This window comes from Penaeus monodon, chromosome 35 (genome assembly GCF_015228065.2).
Source record: "Penaeus monodon isolate SGIC_2016 chromosome 35, NSTDA_Pmon_1, whole genome shotgun sequence".
Taxonomy (NCBI): domain Eukaryota; kingdom Metazoa; phylum Arthropoda; class Malacostraca; order Decapoda; family Penaeidae; genus Penaeus; species Penaeus monodon.
In genome coordinates, this window is record NC_051420.1 from 1,893,104 (window position 1) to 1,913,103 (window position 20,000).

Here is a 20,000-nt window from a genome sequence, read left to right on the forward strand (position 1 = left end):
AAATATTATTGGCTAAGGTGTGGTGGACTCAGGATAGGATTCCCTCTCAAAAAGTAGGCCGTAACGCTGCTCACGTAGACAGCGCTTCCATGGTTGATCAATATAGGTAACAACTACAGCACAGGGGTTACTGGGGGCGAGATGCACCGATAATGACCTTTCCCGGCAAAGATCTACGCATACGGTTGTTATTTTTCTTAACCAGGTTCAGTAACATAACTGCTTATACAACAAAAGAAGAAGAAAAATTTTCCATCTAAGAGCATTGACTCCTTTGTTGGGTTGCTAGATATAAAATTTACCATTAAATACCAGCAAGCGCACACAATTCAGGTTGCATGGGCTATCATTAAGGAAATAAAAAAATAATAATCCACAACTTCTACAAACTTCCCCAGCAGTAATAATAAATACACGAACATGAGAAACTTGAGCAATGTCTATTCTTAACCTTGGGGGGGGGGGGGGATAGATAGATACCTTCAAAGACTTGACAGAAGACTTACAAAATAGTTCCTATGAATTTCTATATTAACGGTTTCCTCTCAGAGCGTGTTCTCTTGAGCAGTGTCACGGCCAAGTGTCACACCATTGACAGACAGTTGAGCACTTCAACTCTCAGGTCAACTGATATACTCCTTATCATGTAAACAAATAATAAAACCATTAAGTCACCTATCAACGGCAAAACTCATCTGTCAACTGGTAACATCTCCTTATTGTGGTGCCTGGGTTGTCAGATCTGTTCTGCATAAACATTATCTACCAATACATCAAATATCATGAACTAAACCCTTGCTGCTCTTCACTTTTTTAATCTGTACATGAGGTATTATAAGCTAAACTTACCCTGGTATATCCTCGCACAGTCTTTACAAATTCATAAGGGGAACTTTGGGATTAGTAAATACTTCAAAACTTTTATACATCCTTAGCACAACAAATTTCCAACACCCAATAGAGTAAAACATCATATTTTTTTTTTTCTCCATCAATAATCATACCTTTATGACAACCCACTGCACAATCACACACACACCTGATCTTTACATGTCCCCTCCCAGCAATAGTGTCTACCTCTATCACTAAATGTTGCAGTCTATATATATTTCTTCTGCACAAATTGTGTTTCATTCTATTGAGTGAACAAGCCACAAATCAAAGATGACATTGAGATTTTCTTGCAGCAATACCCAGAAACGCCCAGTTCTGTATATACCGACTTGTTCAGCATGCCTTATCATGGGGAGTCCAAGAAAAAACTGTATTTTATAGGGTGAAATAGAATGTAAAATCACTGAAAACCCCAAATAGGCTCTTTCATGCTGAACTTATCATATCTTTTTTTTTTTTTCTTTTTCTTTTTTTTACTACAAGGTTTGAAAGGAAATTATTTCGTGCCCTGGATGAGTAGCAGAAAAAACTTGGCAATGAGATGTATGTATGTATATATGTATTAGCCCATCCTGTTTCACTTGCCCTAGGACTCTAACATTCTGAAATGAATTTTTTTTTGTTTTCTGAATAAGTCTCAATGCCCTACAACATGGATTGGACAAGCCTTTCTTTTCTTTTCTTTTGAGTTGTCAAGGGAAGGACCATATTCAGGAGATTATTTTACAGAAATCAATAAAGAAAAAGAAAAGAATCCAAAACCTATTTTGGTGTAAATAAATATTCAAAAGAACTCTGTTAAAAAATTGAACCCAATTTGCGTCCAATAAAGTTCCAATTCCCATGTGATATTTACAGTGCTCAAAATAAGGTAGATTTTCCTCACATACCTCTATTCTTGTACCACTTGTAACTAGACAGTGATCCCCCCCCCCTTAAAATAAAGATACCTAAATCAAAATCAGTCTTTCCGCATTAAATCCGATTTTCCTACTCCAAATCACGTCTCCTGGATCCAGTCCTCCCGATATATCAGAGATAAAGGAAATCCAATTAGGATTTTGGGGATCCCTGGTTGCAGAGAGGTTTCTTGTATCTTGTAATGAACTTTTGATTTAATTAAAATAAGGCTGTTATTCCTATTTGCTTTACACAAAGAAGATCCTCATGTATCGTTAAAGCTCAAACTGCTGGTACAGTCCACATAATGGATAATTTCTTACATTACAAAGGGTTTTTATAAACTCTCGGACTTGATATTGCAGTACCAATCATCAGTTAATACAAAACTATGTTATCTTCCATGCTAAGAAGAAAAAAAAAAAAGATACAGAAAGAGAAGAAAGTAAATGAAGAAAAAACAAGAGCAACCACCCTACTTCAGGTTATCACATCATATGAGAAAAAATAAAATAACAAAAAACAAAAAATAAAAAAATAAAAAAAATAATGACATGAGCAAATGCTTTACATAGTAATTACAAGCTTGGGACAGCAATGCAATAAGGCTCATTCTTCTCTAATGGTCTGTATATCAAAAGTGAACCTCACTGTATTCCACCCATGAAAAGCAGGTAATCACTGAATGGCATTCCTTCCTTGCAGGTGTCACTGATTGGATGGCACAGGGCAGAACCATCGGTGTAACTAGTAATATCTTACTGTTTGATAACTTACACTTTATGGTTAATTGGAAGGGTGAGGGGGGAAAAACTATTAATACACCTGACACCGCTCCACCAGCGACTGAAGAGTACAGAGGATCACACAAGATTTGTTGAACAGTAGCTCCCATTCAAATAGTTTGTGATGAACTACAAGATGGCCAAGGGACCTGGTTGTCTGCACAGACCACCTGAAGAACTGTCTATGTATGAATTGTACTTGTGATGGCAAAAGTGAAAATGAACACTATATACAGAATAATAATTCCAACATTAAAACACAAGACAAGCAAAAGGCTGCTTGCCATTCCCATAAGTTCATCAGCTTGTTCAGAGGGGGTGTGCGATATACCTCATCGTGATGACTTCCATGCAAGCAATACAAGCATGTCGTCCAGTCCTAGCCTATTCTGCCATGGCCAGCACAACCCTTGCCATGACAGACATGGATCTGGGTTACAGATCCACATCGCGCTGGCTTCAGATCACAGGATACAGTGACGAGAGGAGTCCTCGCCTTCTACCGGTGATGGTATAGTGGTGGTGTACGTGCTGTCTAAGGGGCCAGTGAAGCCTACGCTGGCCTCTTATTACATAATTAGCTGATTTTTTTATTTTTTTTTATTTTTTTTTTATTTTTTATTTTTTTTGCAATTCCAGAGACACTGAGGCTGTAAGGGAAGCTGGTGTCCCTGGCAGAAGAGCAGGAACAAAGTGAGCCCAGGGTGGGCCAACGGAGGTGACACTACAAGTAACATTGGCACTAACTCAGTGTGACACACCAACAACTCACAACTCATCACTAGCACTGGCTTGGGGTGAACTAGCTGCTGCAGGTGAAAAGGCAAGGGGACAGCAGGGGAGGTGGGAGGCAGCACAATATCAAGAGGGAGCACATTGCTGTTGGTCATACTATACACCTCATCACAGCATACAAACTCCCATGCAACAGTGGCCTACAAAACTTGGTGCAGACATCATGGACCTAACTATGATAGTCCAAGACAAATACAATGCATCAGAGGCTGGCTCCACTGGTGTGCGAGGAGCTGGGTGCTCCATGACCCTGAGGTCACGATGACCACCATGCAGTGGGCTGGGCAATCAGAAGGTTACCATCAGCACCAAGCTCCTACCAACAGATCAAGGACACCTGGGCTGGGCCACACTGGCACAACAGTGTATGCAATAACAAGCAAATGGTGTGGCTGCTGGGTGCCTCAAGCCTGGGAGAGTCATTCACTAGTAATGTTCAATGTATGTACACTTTACACATTATGAGGGCCACATGATTACAGCCATACGTGAAGTACAGCTATCTGCCCAAGAAGACTGGCCTCCACAGCCCCCTTGGCCAAGCTTTATCCCAAAACTGGAGCTCTGTACACAGCTGGGTCCAGATATTGCTGGATGCAGGCACAAGGGGGCAGGAAGGCTGGTGTGGAGGCTGCAGGAGAGGCTGACTGGGCTGGCCACCATCCATCTCAATTATCATTTACAGCAGCAGCTGCAGCACCCTCAGAAGAGTCAACGGCAGATGAGCCACCACCACTGCTGCTGTTTGCCGGCTCACCTCGATAGTGAGAAGGAATCAATTTGTTGTTCAGCTCTGGCTGGATCTTGATTTCTGAAAATTTGAAAACAAGTTTAATATTAATAGGTAGTTCCTGTCCAATCTTCAGTATTAGTGTACTCTCATAGTATGTACAAATACATGCATATGTACACACACACAAACATGTACACACACACACACACACACACACACAAACATGTACACACACACACGTACACACGTACACACGTACACACACACACACACACACACACACACACACAGCAAAATTATTGAGAAAAAAAATTATCTTCTATCTATCTATTACATAAATATATATATATATATATATACATATATATATATACATATATATATATATATACATATATATATATAAATACATATACAATAACATATACATATATATATAACATATAAAATATATACATATATATATATATATATATATATATATACATACATATATATATACATACATATACATATATATACATACATATATATATACCTACATATATATGTATGTATATATATATATATATGTATGTATGTAATATATTATATATGTATGTATATATATATTTTATATATATATGTATGTAATATATATAATATTATGTATATATTATATATATATATATATATATATAATATATAATATATATATATTATGTATATATATATATATATATATGTATGTATATATATATATATATGTATGTATTATATATATATATATATATGTATGTATATATATATATATATATATATGTATATATATATATATATATATATATATATATATATATATATATATATATATATAATAATAATAATAATAATAAAAATAAGCAAAACACTAACATTAAGAAAAGAATAACAATAACAAAAGCAATTTCACATTTCCTGAAGACATAAAACCCTTTTTCTTTTGTAGGAATTAAAAAAAAAAAAGTGTATTCAAATATAATCACAAGCAATTCAATCTTAACAGAATAATACAATCAGCTTCAATTCTTTTGCAACAGCAAAACTTATTGATAAAAAAATTAAAAAAGCCCTTAGAGTAGGCTACAGATCCTCCTTCATACTAAACTGCATTGAAATTTACCTAAGAAACTACCCCCTAAGTACATGAACTGGGCGTCTTCTATACAATCCTACATATTAGACACATGTGGTGATCTGCAGGCAACTTACCCACGAAAAAACAATCGCCCTCAAAGGACATGAAACTGGGCAGCAAAACCGGTACCCTAAAACATCGGACACACCCAAAGAATACTAAGTCATCCATAATTACCATGTTCGGTAAAATTGAAGAGGGGTGGTAACTCCCGATTGTTGGGTAGTCTGGTGTTTGGATCCCTGAGTTCGTCAAAGAATTTGTGCGCGCAGGCCTGTAGGGGCGTGATGCGCGCAGATGGTGTGTATTCCAGCAGTCGTGACACAAGGTTTATGGCGTCTTCTGGGGTGCGTTGACGGAACACCTGAGTCAGAACAAAGAAAATTATTATTAGAATTATGGAGAATCTCCTCTTCTGTTTAGATCTCTTTAAATCTAAGAGTAAACAATAAAAGACTAAATATGAAATAAAACTGTAACACTCATGCAAATAAACAAGGGCAGCCCTGAAAGACAAACCAATGGAGAACTTTAACAGTAATGTTACAGTAAGCTTTCATATATATATATATATATATATATATATATATATATATATATATATATATATATATATATATATATATATATATATATACAATATATAAAAAAACTGGTACAGAGTACAGAGGGAGAAGAAAAAAGGGGAAAAAAGGAAATGGAGTAGGGAGGTAGGGGGACGGGAAGGGAGAGAGGGAGGGAGGGAGGGAGGGAGGGAGGGAGAGGGAGAGGGAGAGGGAGAGGAAAGGGAGAGGGAGAGGGAGAGGGAGAGGGAGGGAGAGAGAGAGAGAGAGAGAGAGAGAGAGAGAGAGAGAGAGAGAGAGAGAGAGAGAGAGAGAGAGAGAGAGAGAGAAAACAGATATATATATTTCCACATACTTCACAACAAAAAATGTTAAAAGGAAGACAGCAATTCAACTGTCATAATTTACATACTTTGAAACACCTGCACATCTAGGTGAAAAAAACATCATCTTTGATTAATGATTACCCACTTACAGGTCCTGGCACAAAATGCAATTCATGGATACCTCTGGAATATAAAACGTTTCATATTTCAATTCTGGGAATCTTCATAAACAATTTTATGCACATTGAATTATCAAGCAATAAAACTTTTAAAAAATCAGGAATGACCAAGTCAAGATCTTCTGGCATATATAATATAACAACAACAACAAAAAATAAATATAAATAAATTTTAACAAATAAAAAAAAAAAAAAAAAAATAAATAAGGCACCCAGAGGTTGTGAAATAAACAATGAGTTACCAAAAACCCATGTAGTTTTTGAGATATCACATAATTATCATACTCTTTTTGTTTTTCAGATTTCAGATGCCAGAAACAAAGACAGAAAAGTCCCTTCGGCAAAATAATAAAATTTGTAAATATTGGCAACTAACATTCTACCGCCAGGCACCTCATTTAAATAAATAATCACATAATGCAAGTACAGTTTACAAGGCCATACTATTAATAATGTTAGTTTGTAACTCCACTATTTATTGAATTGGCATGAGCTTAGCAAGTTCTTAGCGGTAATGTTAAATTAGAAAAAAATGTCAACTGCAAATGATCCAAAAAAAGCCCTGACCTTTCCAGGACTCAATTTGGTTTATCTATTTCAAAATATAAAGATAGTTATAATTTTACTATTCTATCTATTAAATATGGTTAGTCTTTATCTGAAACAAAACTTTAACTCCATTTACTTTTACAGTTCAAGTCTAAATCAAAAAATTTACTATTCAACTGTTTGCTCAACTCTGCATAATTGAGAGAGTCAGTGCCATTATTGTGTCAAGTATGTATACCAATGAGAAAGACCTTTTGCATTAGTAGTATGATACAACCTGCAGTGGCTGTTACTTGCCTACAAACACGCTCAGGTATCTGAACAGACCAACTTACCAAACAGGAGTTTTATTTGGGACAGGCCAAATAAATTTATGGTTCTGTTACCAAAATAAACAGGAACATTTCTTTATCCTCCTAATAGCTATAAAGCCAAAAACCCTGACATCAATGCCTAACCAGTGTAAAAAATACACCTGCTTAGCCAAATATGCACAATAAATAACGGGGTGGCAAAAACCCTTTACCATTATATTTCTTCTTTTGTTTATACAGGTTCTCAGCATATCCTTTCATTTTGATCTGTGGGCACTTATCATTAAGCATTGCTGCACTTGGCCTGTCTGGTACAGAGTGGGGTGGAAATGGCAAAGGAAAAAAGAGAGTAAGTGCCATAATACATAAGGAAAAAGAACATGTTTTGAATTCCTCATACGTAGTAAAAAACAAAATGGATCCATTTCAGCATTTACTACATCTATGAGGAACCTGAACATATTCAAATAATTAAATTCTTATTACACTTCTACTGTGGCTGTGTTTCTTTTTATTTATGTGTACATGTTACTGTGTTTGTGTTCATCATGGCAAAGGATCTTTTTGCTGCTAATTTATCAATTTTATTACACTTTTTCACTTTTTCAACACAAACTACTGAACTTTCCCATCCTTTTGGGGTTAAAAGATATTTCCTCAAGAATTATTGGCCGATTTCCATGAAACAAAAAATACAAAGTATTGAAAAATAGTATAAAGCACAGTTATTCCTAGGTACTTCCATTTTCTTTGCAGCTTGTTTGATATGAACCTCCAGATGATGTATGAAGACTTATTACATGTACTGTTACCGTCTACTGTGAATGTTGTCATACAAAAATTGCTCCAAAAATGCACAGCCATCACAAGAGTCCATTAGTAACCCCTAAAGTGACCTCACCTGATTTTTTTACTAGAATTTTTTGGGGGGGAACGTGTTTTTCCTAATGCTCTAAAAATTGATACTGTTGCTATTATTTCCAGGATGATTATTATTATGAATAAATAGTGGAGCCACCTATTGTGTAAAAATAACCAATAAATTAAAATCTGAGTGGATACAGTCTGTATGCCTTGGTATGCCTTGGCACAAAGGTTTAACCAAGTCACATATTGTCCCTAACAAAGGGATCCCCCACTAAGAATCAATGCATTGGCATAGGTGGTGTGATATGACTTCAATATTTCTTCCTGAAAAAGGCAAACATTTAATAACATAAAGCAGAAAGAGGGGGGGAAGAAAGAAATTATATTATCATTGTTCCCAGAAATTATTGACATGACGTGACTGTAGCAGCTCACCTTACAAATGGTACTAAAGACTTCAGATTAACAGATCTTTGATGCCATTACCTTGTCAAAAGCTTTTTGACAGGACATCTTCCTTGAAGATGAATTAGAGAATTGGATTTTTACCTCTTACAAACTTACAATATTGAAGATGTTCACAGGTATGTAAGACAACTTAATGCCCGTGTAAAAGCCACTGGAGGATTTATTTCTTTTAGTGTAAAAAAAAGTACAACATATATAACAGGCCAAATTCTACTGTCTGAAGTAGTTGTAATGAAGTTTTGTATATAATAGGTATCTCATGCAGATCCCTCCCTTTAAACAAACATTCTTTACAGGACTAGGTGACATCAAGTATACCTTTATACATGACTAGGTACCAACTTTCAAACTAGACATAACACTGTTTATATGTATATCTTTCACTAGCACTCACATGACTTCCAGGCTAACTGTCTAACTGCCAATCTTTGAAATGTTTTGTGAAACTGCTGCATGAATAATGCAAATATGGGAGAGGAGGGGAGATAGGTAGATTTTTGTGAAAACTACCAACTATTAATATCATTTGAAAACTATTACTAATTTCCCTATCCTAGACAACACATCATATCCCTTATACGAAAACAAAGGCGTTGCAGAACTGTAGCATCTACGTTCATTTATGAAAATAAAAACTGTTTTTTTAACTTTACCATCTCCCTTAATTCTCCACAAAAAAAAAATATATATATATATATTGTTGACAGTGGTAAAAGAAGCAGAAATATCAAAAATAAAATCCACCATATCTTGAGACTAGTTCAATTAGGGTGCTGCTGACTACACTACTCTCACGTTAACACTACCCAATGTTCAAATTCACCTTTGACATTGATGCCTTCAAAACAAATAATACCAGATAAAAATACACCACGCTACCTTTTTTATTTATATATATATACATATATAAAAATGAGAAGCCACTTGATCATTTAATATCAGCCAACCACAGATGCTCTTGTAAAAGAGAGCAGAATGTCTGCCTCAAGTAAGTGTTAGGAAAGCCTCTCTCCTGGCTTGGCTATGCAAAGCTAACTACTGGTTCTTACACACTGCTGTTAAGAAATCTTCATACTTTATTAGAAACAAAATGTACTTTTGAAATCCTACACTTACACAGAGACTAACAGGAGTCTACTGTCAATATATTGTAATTTTATCTATAAAGGTAAAAAAATATATTCCCAGGCAAATAAAAGTCATTGTCGTACTAAGGTAAGATCTACCAAGGAAACCAATTCAGAAAGACACAAGTGAAAGAAGACTAATAAGATTAGCATGGATTTGTTTTTAACCCACATTTCTTTTTACAAGATAAAAATTATTATTAAATATGACTTGCTTTTTTGCTCTCTAAATGGCAAATGTAAGTTAGTTATATCTCTGAATGTGAACAACAAACAATACTCTTGACTGACATAAAAAAAAAAAAATAAATAAATAAAATAAAAATCCAGAATCATTTACATTAACAATTTTTTTTAAAAAGGATATATAAAAACTTAACAGGTTATCACTCGGCAAGGAGGAAATCTATGACATTCAGGTTAAAATAAACTTTCCCATGATTATGTTGTTAAAACATCAAAAAATTTCACATACTGTTAGAACACAGTTTTTCATAACCACATGGTTAAAAAAAATCTAAAATTGAGATCTCATACCTCCAAAAACACTTTCAAGACAATTTCATAAAGACAGGTCACTGCCTATGTTCAATGTGAGGAAAAAAGAGAGAAAGAGATATGGGATGGGGTGGGTGGGGTGGGGTGGGGTTTGGGATGGGAGGGAAGGAGCGAGAGAGAGAGAGAGAGAGAGGAGAGAGAGAGAGAGAGAGTGAGAGAGAGAGAGAGGGAGGGAGGGAGAGGGAGAGAGAGAGAGGGAGAGAGAGAGAGGGAGGGGGGGGGGGGAGAAAGAGAGAGAGGAGGGAGATAGAGAGAGACAAAGGGAGGAAGAAGAGAGAGAGAGAAGAGAGAGAGAGAGAGAGAGAGAGGAAAAGAGAGATGAGAGGAGAGAGGAGAGAAGAGAGGAGAGAGGAGAGAGAGGAGAGAGATAGAGAGAGGAGGGAGGGAGGAGGGAAAAGGAGAGAGAGAGGGAGAGAGGGAAAGGGAGAGGGAGGAGAGAGAGAGAGAGAGAGAGAGAGAGAGAAGAGAGGGAGAGAGAGGGAGAAAGAGAGAGAGAGGAGAGAGAGAGAGAGGAGAAGAGAGGAGAGTGAAAGAGAGAGAGAGAGTGAAAAGAGAGAGAAGAGAGAGAGGAAGGATAGAGAGAAGACGATGAGAGAGAGAGGAAGAGGAGAGAGAGAGAGAGAGAGTGAAAGAGAGAGTGAATGAGAGAGAGAGAGAGAGAGAGTGAAAGGAGAGAGAGAGAGAGAGAGAGAGAGAATAATAATAATAAACAAGAAGAAGAAAGAAAACGTACAGAACTTCCAACATCAACTAAGGATTTAATTGGTGAGAGGTAAAAAAAAAAAAAAATAAATAAATAAATAAATAAAAAAAGGGTCTAATGCATCCAGCATAGCAAGCCATCACGCCCAGCACTTACTTACTCTAAGCTTCTGGTGCTTTTTATCATTGTTAGGAGAATCAGCCATGCGAGTCATCAATGTCTGAAAATAACATCACCGGCTCCAGTTAGCATTTGGCCCTAGCCCAGAAAAAGCCTCTCTTGCTTCCTTCCACCTGGTTGATGATCCTCTGCCCCTCGCGGATCGTGTAACGGCAACCGCGCAACACCCACAAACGTGCAAGTTCTGGATACATCTATATTCCACATAACTTGTGTTTTGCCTTACAAAAAGCTGGTAATCATTAAGAAAGACCACAAACGTGCATCTCTTACTGACAACAAAGTTGGATAAGAGTGGATAAAGAGGTTGCTGGGAGACCCACACTTATCCGCGAGGAGTCAAAAACTAAATAAAAATAAATAAATAAAAAATAAATAATGACTGAAATGCAATCCAATCTTGCTTTTCCTTTTGAAACAGCTAAAGGAAACTATTCAGACTGAAAAAAATAAACAAATAAATAATAAAACAACAATCATAATGATGATAAAACCCATTATAATTTGACAAATGATTTGAAAAAAACAGAATCTGAATTTGAAAAGATTAAGGCAGAGCACAGCTGACTCCTATTAAAGCAATCTTGATCTTTTTTGCCTTACTAACAGAGATATGCTGGTTCTGATGCTGGAGTCTTGATTATGCTGGATGCAAACTTGACAATCAAGTACAACTATGCATGCAAGGGGATAAATTATTTGATGCTTTAAAGCACATGAGCTTATATTTGACTTTATCTGAAAAGTCAGTTTGACACAGAAACAGGATTTACTTGAAGCAGCAAAATGTCCTTCACAATAAATATTTTTTTAAACTGATTTCCATCAAATTAAATGAATTACGAGAAATTTTACTAACAGATTTACATAAATACACACAGACAAAATCCCACTGATGTACCTATAGAAATACATACACACCAAAAAAAAAAAAATAAAAAAAAAGAAAAAAGAAAAAGGGGAAAAAAAAAAAAAAAAGGCATGTCTGTAGGTGTGTATACATACATACATACATATATACATACATACATATATATATACACACACAGAAACACACACATTCACAATTCTTTATTATAATATTAGTTAAGCTGGACTAGTTCATGTTCTACTAACAAAGGCACACGACATACAATGCTGGCACAACACTTAAGCACAGACTACAGTAAATACATGGCGTGCTACACGAGACACGGCCATCCAGAAATCCCTCCAGAAACCACCCTGAGCAAACAAAAGGACGCAAGAGAAATGCCCTCCGGCAAATCCTACCTTCTGCCACGGATGAGACTTAATCTGCGGAAATTTGAACTCTGTGTAATTCGGGTTCATTTCCCTGATTTGTTCACGTGTCGGTGTGCCCAGGACTTTGATGATTTCTACTAACTGGTCCACACCCGAGTCACCTGGGAAGATAGGCTGCCCCAGGAGAAGTTCCGCTAAAACGCATCCTGCACTCCATACGTCTGTTGATTTGCAAAATAAAGCAAGTCTATGATTAGTACACTTTGTTCAATGTTCAGTGAGACAGTCAGTGAATGTGCCTGTAGGGAATTTTTTTAGGGAAGGGAATTCATGCTTGTCTAAGAAAATGCATGTGTTAGCAATAGAGCAAGAAAAGAGAGAAGTACGCTTTATCTATAATAACTGACTATGTGGATAAATGACATTTCAGTTTCATATTTGGGTTGCAAATAACAAAAATCCCCCCAAAGGATCAATTAGAGATATAGTTGACACACAAATGCCATCCAGATGCCAAACCATTTCATAAACTTACCAATATTGGTGGTATAATCAGTTGCCCCAAATATGAGTTCTGGAGCCCTGTAATAGCGGGAGCAGATGTACGATACATTGGGTTCTCCGCGAACCAAATGTTTGGCACTCCCAAAGTCACATAGTTTGAGAACACCCGTTTCTGGGTCCAGGAGAAGGTTCTGTGGCTTTATATCACGATGACAGACACCCAGGGAGTGAATATAGGCAAGGCTTCGGAACAACTGGTACATATACAACTGGAACAAAAAGCATGTATATAATTTTTGAAAGATGAGTGAATATACAAACTGAAATACAAAAACATACATATCTTATTGAAATGATGGGCAAAGATACACCTGGAAAATTTGTGCAGATAATATTGTAAGCAAAATAAGAAAACAAAAAGCAGGGAAACACAAGATTATGCAGGAAGCCTTCATGGTCTGTTGTTTCATTCCTATGCCTTTGGAATAATGTTTCCCTGCTATCCTTTTCTTTTCTTTTTTTTTTCTTTCCATTCTCTTTTTTTTCTACAACTGGAATGAGACAAAAATGACATTTAAAAAGAAATTCATACATGTACAATGGCACAACACTTAAGCACAGACTACAGTAAATCCAGGATAGAGATGCTTCTAAGTAAAGAGCACACAGAAATAAATGTCACAGGAGAATTAGGGAAGGAGAGAAGGAGAAAGAAAGATAAGAATCAATGACGGGAGCAACAGGGAATGCACAACTATGCCAAAGGTATTTTCATCTGAGCAAACTACAAAGTGATATGGTCTTCAGTGTAATCCATCTTGTGTTTCCCTCCTTTCTGTATTTCTTAAAACATATTTAATATGAACCTTACATATAAATAAGACATGTATTTACAATAAATATGAAATGTATTTACAATAAATATGACATGTATTTACAATAAATATGACATGTATTTACAAGGTTTTGGGTATTGCTCTGATGCAAACGTAGGTACAGAATATGCTGTACTCATTTTCATCAAAGCCAAGACACACTTAGTAAGTTGGTGAGAACAATTTGAAATAACTTTTATTCATTTATATAGCATTCAGCCAATCATCATCTTTGCAAGAACATCTTTGCCTCTATAAAAACTAGGGCATTACAATAAGTATTATATAGAGAAGATGCTATATCAAACTGTAATGATGACTGTGGTAATAGTATAGGTTTAAAGTTTAATTCCACAAATGAGACCACTGTCACTGATGTCCAAACTTGATTGCTGAATCTAATATTGGCAAACTCAACCAGGGATTCTCAATCTCGGTTACATCTGCACTTTTGAAAGGGCACTCGGGGGAATTAAATAATAACCATATTTTAAACTGCTGAGCAGTGTGTAGTGTACACCTACACCAGGGCACACCATGAACAATGAAGAACAAGCACTATCAAAATCAGCTGATAAGGGGAGCAGCCAAGAAGGTGGACTCTCCTCCTCCATTCATGTTACAAAGCTACATAAATGTACCAATTCAATGAACTTGTCATTCATAAATATTCCTTATATAATCTTTCTACCCACAAATTTCACAATAGAAAAGGATTCTTAATTTACAAGGATACATGGGAGCCTGTTAGAATGCCCAAGGAGTAAAAATGAACAAAAAGGATAGAAAACCCCAGACTCTCATTGCACTGAACAGGCAGTTTATTATAACTTCAGGAAGAACTTGATGTCAACAAATTTGGAAACCTTAATACCATATGAATTTCCTCAATGGACATTTCAAATTTTGGCTCAGATTCCCATGAAGCAAGTCACTCAGAAGTCATGCCTTTTCCTGTCCTGAGTTTTGTCTTACATATATGCATATATGTACATATATAGGTATATATATGTATATGTGTATACATATATACATGTATATACGGCGGCTCAGACATGAACCTACCGTTAAAAGATACATATACATATATGTATACATAATATACATATGTATACATAGATATATGTATACACACATATATACATATATACACTTACATACACATAAATATACTATATATATGTACATATACATATATATACCTATATATGTACATATACATACATATATATACCTATTTATGTACATATATACATATATATACCTACATTTGTACATATATACATATATATACCTATATTCTTACATATATACATAAATATACCTATATATTTACATATTTACATACATATACATATATATATATGTACATATATACATATACATACCTGTTGCGAGTAGAACAACGAAGGGAAGTACAAGAAAACACACAAATATATTTGTGTGTTTTCTTGTACTTCCCTTCGTTGTTCTACTCGCAATCTGTTCGACATATATACATACCTATATGTATGCATATGTACATACACATACCTATATGTGTACATATATACATATACATACCTATATGTATACATATATACATATACATACCTATATGTATACATATACACATATACATACCTATATGTATACATATACACATATACATACCTATATGTATACATATACATTTTTTTTTTTTTTTTTTTTTTTTACAAGGTTTATGTTTGAGCCGCTGTGGTCACATGTATACATATACATATATATATACCTATATATGTACATGTATATACCTATACATGTACATGTATATACCTATACATGTACATATATATACCTATACATGTACATATATATACCTATACATGTACATATATATACCTATACATGTACATATATATCCCTATACATGTACATATATAACCTATACTGTACATTATATACCATATATATACATATATATATCTATATATGTACATATATACAACTATATATATACATATATGCATATATACATATACATGCATGTATGTATGTATATGTATATGGATATGGATATATGTATATGTATATATATATATTTTATATATATATAATATATATATATATATATATATATAATATAAAATATAATATATATATATAATATATATATATATATATATATATATATATATATATATATGTATGTATGTATGTATGTATAAATATATGTAGATATATAGATATAGAATATATATATATATACATATATCTATATATTATAATATATATATATATAATAGCTATTATATATTATAGATATATATATATATATATATATATTATATATATATTATATTTTATTATATATATATATAGATATGATATGATATGTATATATATATAGATATGATATGATATGTATATATATATAGAAATGATATGATATGTATATATATATAGATATGATATATATATATATATATATATATATATATAGAGAGAGAGAGAGAGAGAGAGAGAGAGAGAGAGAGAGAGAGAGAGAGAGAGAGAGAGAGAGAGAGAGAGAGAGAGAGATATGTATGTATATATGTATATATATGTATATATGTATATATATGTATATATATGTATATATATGTATATTATGTATATATGTATATTATATATGTATATATATGTATATATATGTATTATATATATAATATATATATATATATATATTATATATATATATATATAGATGGTGTGTGTGTGTGTGTGTGTGTGTGTGTGTGTGTGTGTGTGTGTGTGTGTGTGTGTGTGTGTGTGTGTGTGTGTGTGTGTGTGTGTGTGTGTGTGTGTGTGTGTGTGTAAACAGTTCTATTGCTGCTGAAATCAGAATCCTGCAGTTCTAGTGAAGGTATATAATCAATTCATTAATTAAACACATGGACAAAAATAGAAGCACAGTAGTCTATCTAGTCTGCAAAGATGAAATGAAACAAGTCACTATAAAACTTTATTCTCTTTCCAAACTTGATCTCCCTCACACAATACAAACACAAATGAATTACCTTAATATAGCTGATTGGTATAGTTTGTTTTTGTTTGCTGTGATGCCTTGCTACTTTATATACTGTCTCTGGAATAAATTCTAACACTAGGTTCAAGAACACTTCTTCCTTCTGAAAAAGAAAAGAAAAAAGGAAATTGGTTACTTGGCATTAAATTACAAGGATGAAACAATAATGATGCACTTCTTGTCCCTCCACACATGCATATGAGGGAGGGAGGGTAATATCATACTACATGTTCATAGGGGAGAGTGGGTTACATATGTATGTGTGGGGAGGGCAGGTCATGTATAATGTTATGTTTGCATAGAGCATGGTGAATCATGTAATATTGTTTGAGGTTTGAGGTGCCTGTATATGGATAATAATGCACTATCTTTAATTGCACCAGAAAGTGTATATGGATAATTATGCACTATCTAGGATCCCTACTGATTCCATTCACAGTTCACTCCCTCAAAATTACCATGACATCAGCCTCCAACCAGGTATGATTTTATGAGTAGGTATGTGACTCATGGTAGCTTACATTGTAAATTTTTAGGGAGTGCTGAGTATCATTCTACATGATTCTAAATGCACACTCAAAATGTGGAAATACATAAGGTTTACCATGTTTAAGTGACATTTGTACCCTTCTTCCCTCCCTCCCTCACTATTATCTATTATATATGTTTCTCTATTCGTTCTCACTCTTTTCTCTGTGTGTGCGGGCATGTGTGTGTGTGCTTAGGTATGCATGTTTACTTGTGCATGTTTTTGTGACCACTAATATATGCATGTATAAAAGAAGCTAACTGAGCTCTGTTTTGTTTCAAATGTAAGAATTTAACAAAATTACAATGTTACACACACATTAAGTCTGTTGTACCCTAATAATTCTAAAAAATAATAAAAATTCTACAGACAGTATCCTTTCACAGCCAAGAAAATATAAATTCATTATCAGCTTTTTAATTTGGCTGATAATGTTATTTACCAATCTGCAATTTCTGAACCATGACCTTCAATACTTTCATACAATCTCTCTTATCTTATAGTATTTTCAATAATCAGATTAGTAAATATGCCTCATAATGAACATTTATAAAACAAACATATCCTGCTATGTTAAAATTTACGAGTGATACCACACACATCCTACTATGATTTAAATTGTCAAAATCTCAGTTATCAATCATGACTACACTAAAAATTGTCACAAAACAAATGGTAAATCTTTAATATAATACAGTTTTACCTATGTTCCGTGTACCAATGTATCAAGCCTTCCTCAAATATCATAAGACAAGAGGCATGGGCTAGAGAATTAAGAATCAAGAAGGTATAATTTACTTTGCCTCTTTTACTATTTGAAAAGCAATATCCATGTACAATATGGAAAAAAGTGACATGGGATGTATCAGTAACACGATGACTAATGTGTATGTACAATATTGTAGAAAAGGAATGTGTAGACTATGTACTGTGGTGGTCAATACTTATGTCCATACTATATATACACACATGTTTTGAAACCTGAAGGAAAACAGCAAACTTTTCCTTTGCAAAGTTAGTAATTCTGACAGAATTTTATTTTTCCAAATGCAGTTAATAAACATAGTTAAGCTTTCTGTCTTGGGAGAAAAAAATCCTTATAATATTTTAGAAACAATGAAAATTCAAATGAAAATCTAAATTCTACTGGAGGAGGAGGAGGAGGAGGAGGAGGAGGAGGAGGAGGAGGAGGAGGAGGAGGAGAAGGAGGAGGAGGAGGAGGAGGAGGAGGAGGAGGAGGAGAGAGGAGAAGAAGAAGAAGAAGAAGAAGAAGAAGAAGAAGAAGAAGAAGAAAAGAAGAAGAAGAAGAAGAAGAAGAAGAAGAAGAAGAAGAAGAAGAAGGAGGAAGAGGAGGAAGAGGAGGAAGAGGAGGAGGAGGAGAGGAGAGGAAGGGGAGGGGGAGGAGAGAAGAGGAGGAGGAAGAGGAGGAGGAGGAGGAAGAGGAGGAGGAGGGAAGAGGAGGAGGAGGGAGGAGGAGGAAGAGGAGGAGGAGAGGAGGAGGAGGAGGAGGAGGAGGAGAAAGGAAAATATGAAGGTGAAAAATGAGTAGAAGCAAAAGACAAAGATGGACAAGACAGAGAAGGATGAAGAGGAAGAATTGGAGGATCAAGAGCAGAAAAGGAGGAGGAGGAGGAGGAGAAGTAAAAATTAGAAGAAGGAGAAGAAGATAGAAAAGTACAGGAGGAGGAGGAGGAGGAAAAGAAAAAGGAGAAGAAGAAGGAATAACAGCTGCATTACATTACTATTAACTGCTCATTTCAATCTTTTTTTTCAAGGAAAACATCCACGAGTAAACATTTTCCGTCTGCCATTATATCTTAACTGAATCATTTATAAGACAGATCCTCTAATCCACCTACAGCCCTAAAAAAAAATGACCTAATAATTTTTATGCTACTGATGGAACATTAATTTTTACTTTTTATTTTTTTTTCTACTTCTAATCATGTAATGATATGTTCACTATGCGATGAAAGGCCAACAAGTACTCAAAAAACAAAAAAAACAAAAATAATAATAATAATTAAAAAAATAAATAAATAAACAGGAAGATGGTGCTTCATGTTATGTTAGTTTATTTAAATCCCAAAGATGGCATTTTTTTTTTTTCTTTACTCCTAAATAACATTCCTTGTGATTTATAAACAACAAAATGATCCAGGAACAACTGATGAAATATCAACAAGCAAAAGTCTGAGTATTGCCAAGACCACGGTTTTCATTAACATTATGCATGTTTTGAGGTCATGCTTTCATTCTTACTTCAGATTTTGCAAATCAATAACAATAACTTTGTAACAATGGTTTCAGACAAACCCTTTTAAATGCAAAAAGACTAAAATACAGTTGCTAATGCTCTAACATTACAGGAGTAACTTTAAAAGAAATTATTAGAATACTATTTCTTTCCTGCTACTTAGCAAACAAAATTATTGTTCACTGACTAAAACACAAACTTTACCAGTCCTAAAGCACTAACGAGAAATTTATTTTCATTTACCTTGTCTCCACTGGAGTAGAAGAAATACTTCAGTTTCACTATATTACAGTGTTCTAGTCTTCTCATAATCTGCAGCTCTCGGTTCTGAAATACAAGATAAAATATGTATGAACACACACAAAAAGTCATTTTGACATGATTATAAACTAAGTATCTTATAAAGTAAATACATCAGGGGTTTCACAAGCCTTATTTGAATCTGAACCAGACTCAAGGCCAGGT

General features: G+C 34.5%; 1 protein-coding gene across 3 annotated transcripts in view; it reads right to left on the bottom strand.

Annotated features, from left to right (window-relative positions):
- Positions 1 to 20,000, bottom strand: part of LOC119594972 (protein kinase shaggy-like) — a 97,706-nt gene that overhangs the window by 593 nt on the left and 77,113 nt on the right. For all 3 annotated transcript variants that reach the window (XM_037944102.1, XM_037944103.1, XM_037944104.1), the window contains exons 3-8: positions 19,779 to 19,862; positions 16,742 to 16,852; positions 12,878 to 13,115; positions 12,370 to 12,563; positions 5,441 to 5,627; positions 1 to 4,185 (exon numbers count right to left, since the gene is read on the bottom strand). The exon at positions 1 to 4,185 is cut by the window's left edge and continues 593 nt beyond it. In XM_037944102.1, coding sequence (XP_037800030.1) covers positions 4,043 to 4,185; positions 5,441 to 5,627; positions 12,370 to 12,563; positions 12,878 to 13,115; positions 16,742 to 16,852; positions 19,779 to 19,862 — 957 coding nt within the window. In that variant the 3' untranslated portion in view covers positions 1 to 4,042. The remainder of the gene's footprint in view (positions 4,186 to 5,440; positions 5,628 to 12,369; positions 12,564 to 12,877; positions 13,116 to 16,741; positions 16,853 to 19,778; positions 19,863 to 20,000) is intronic.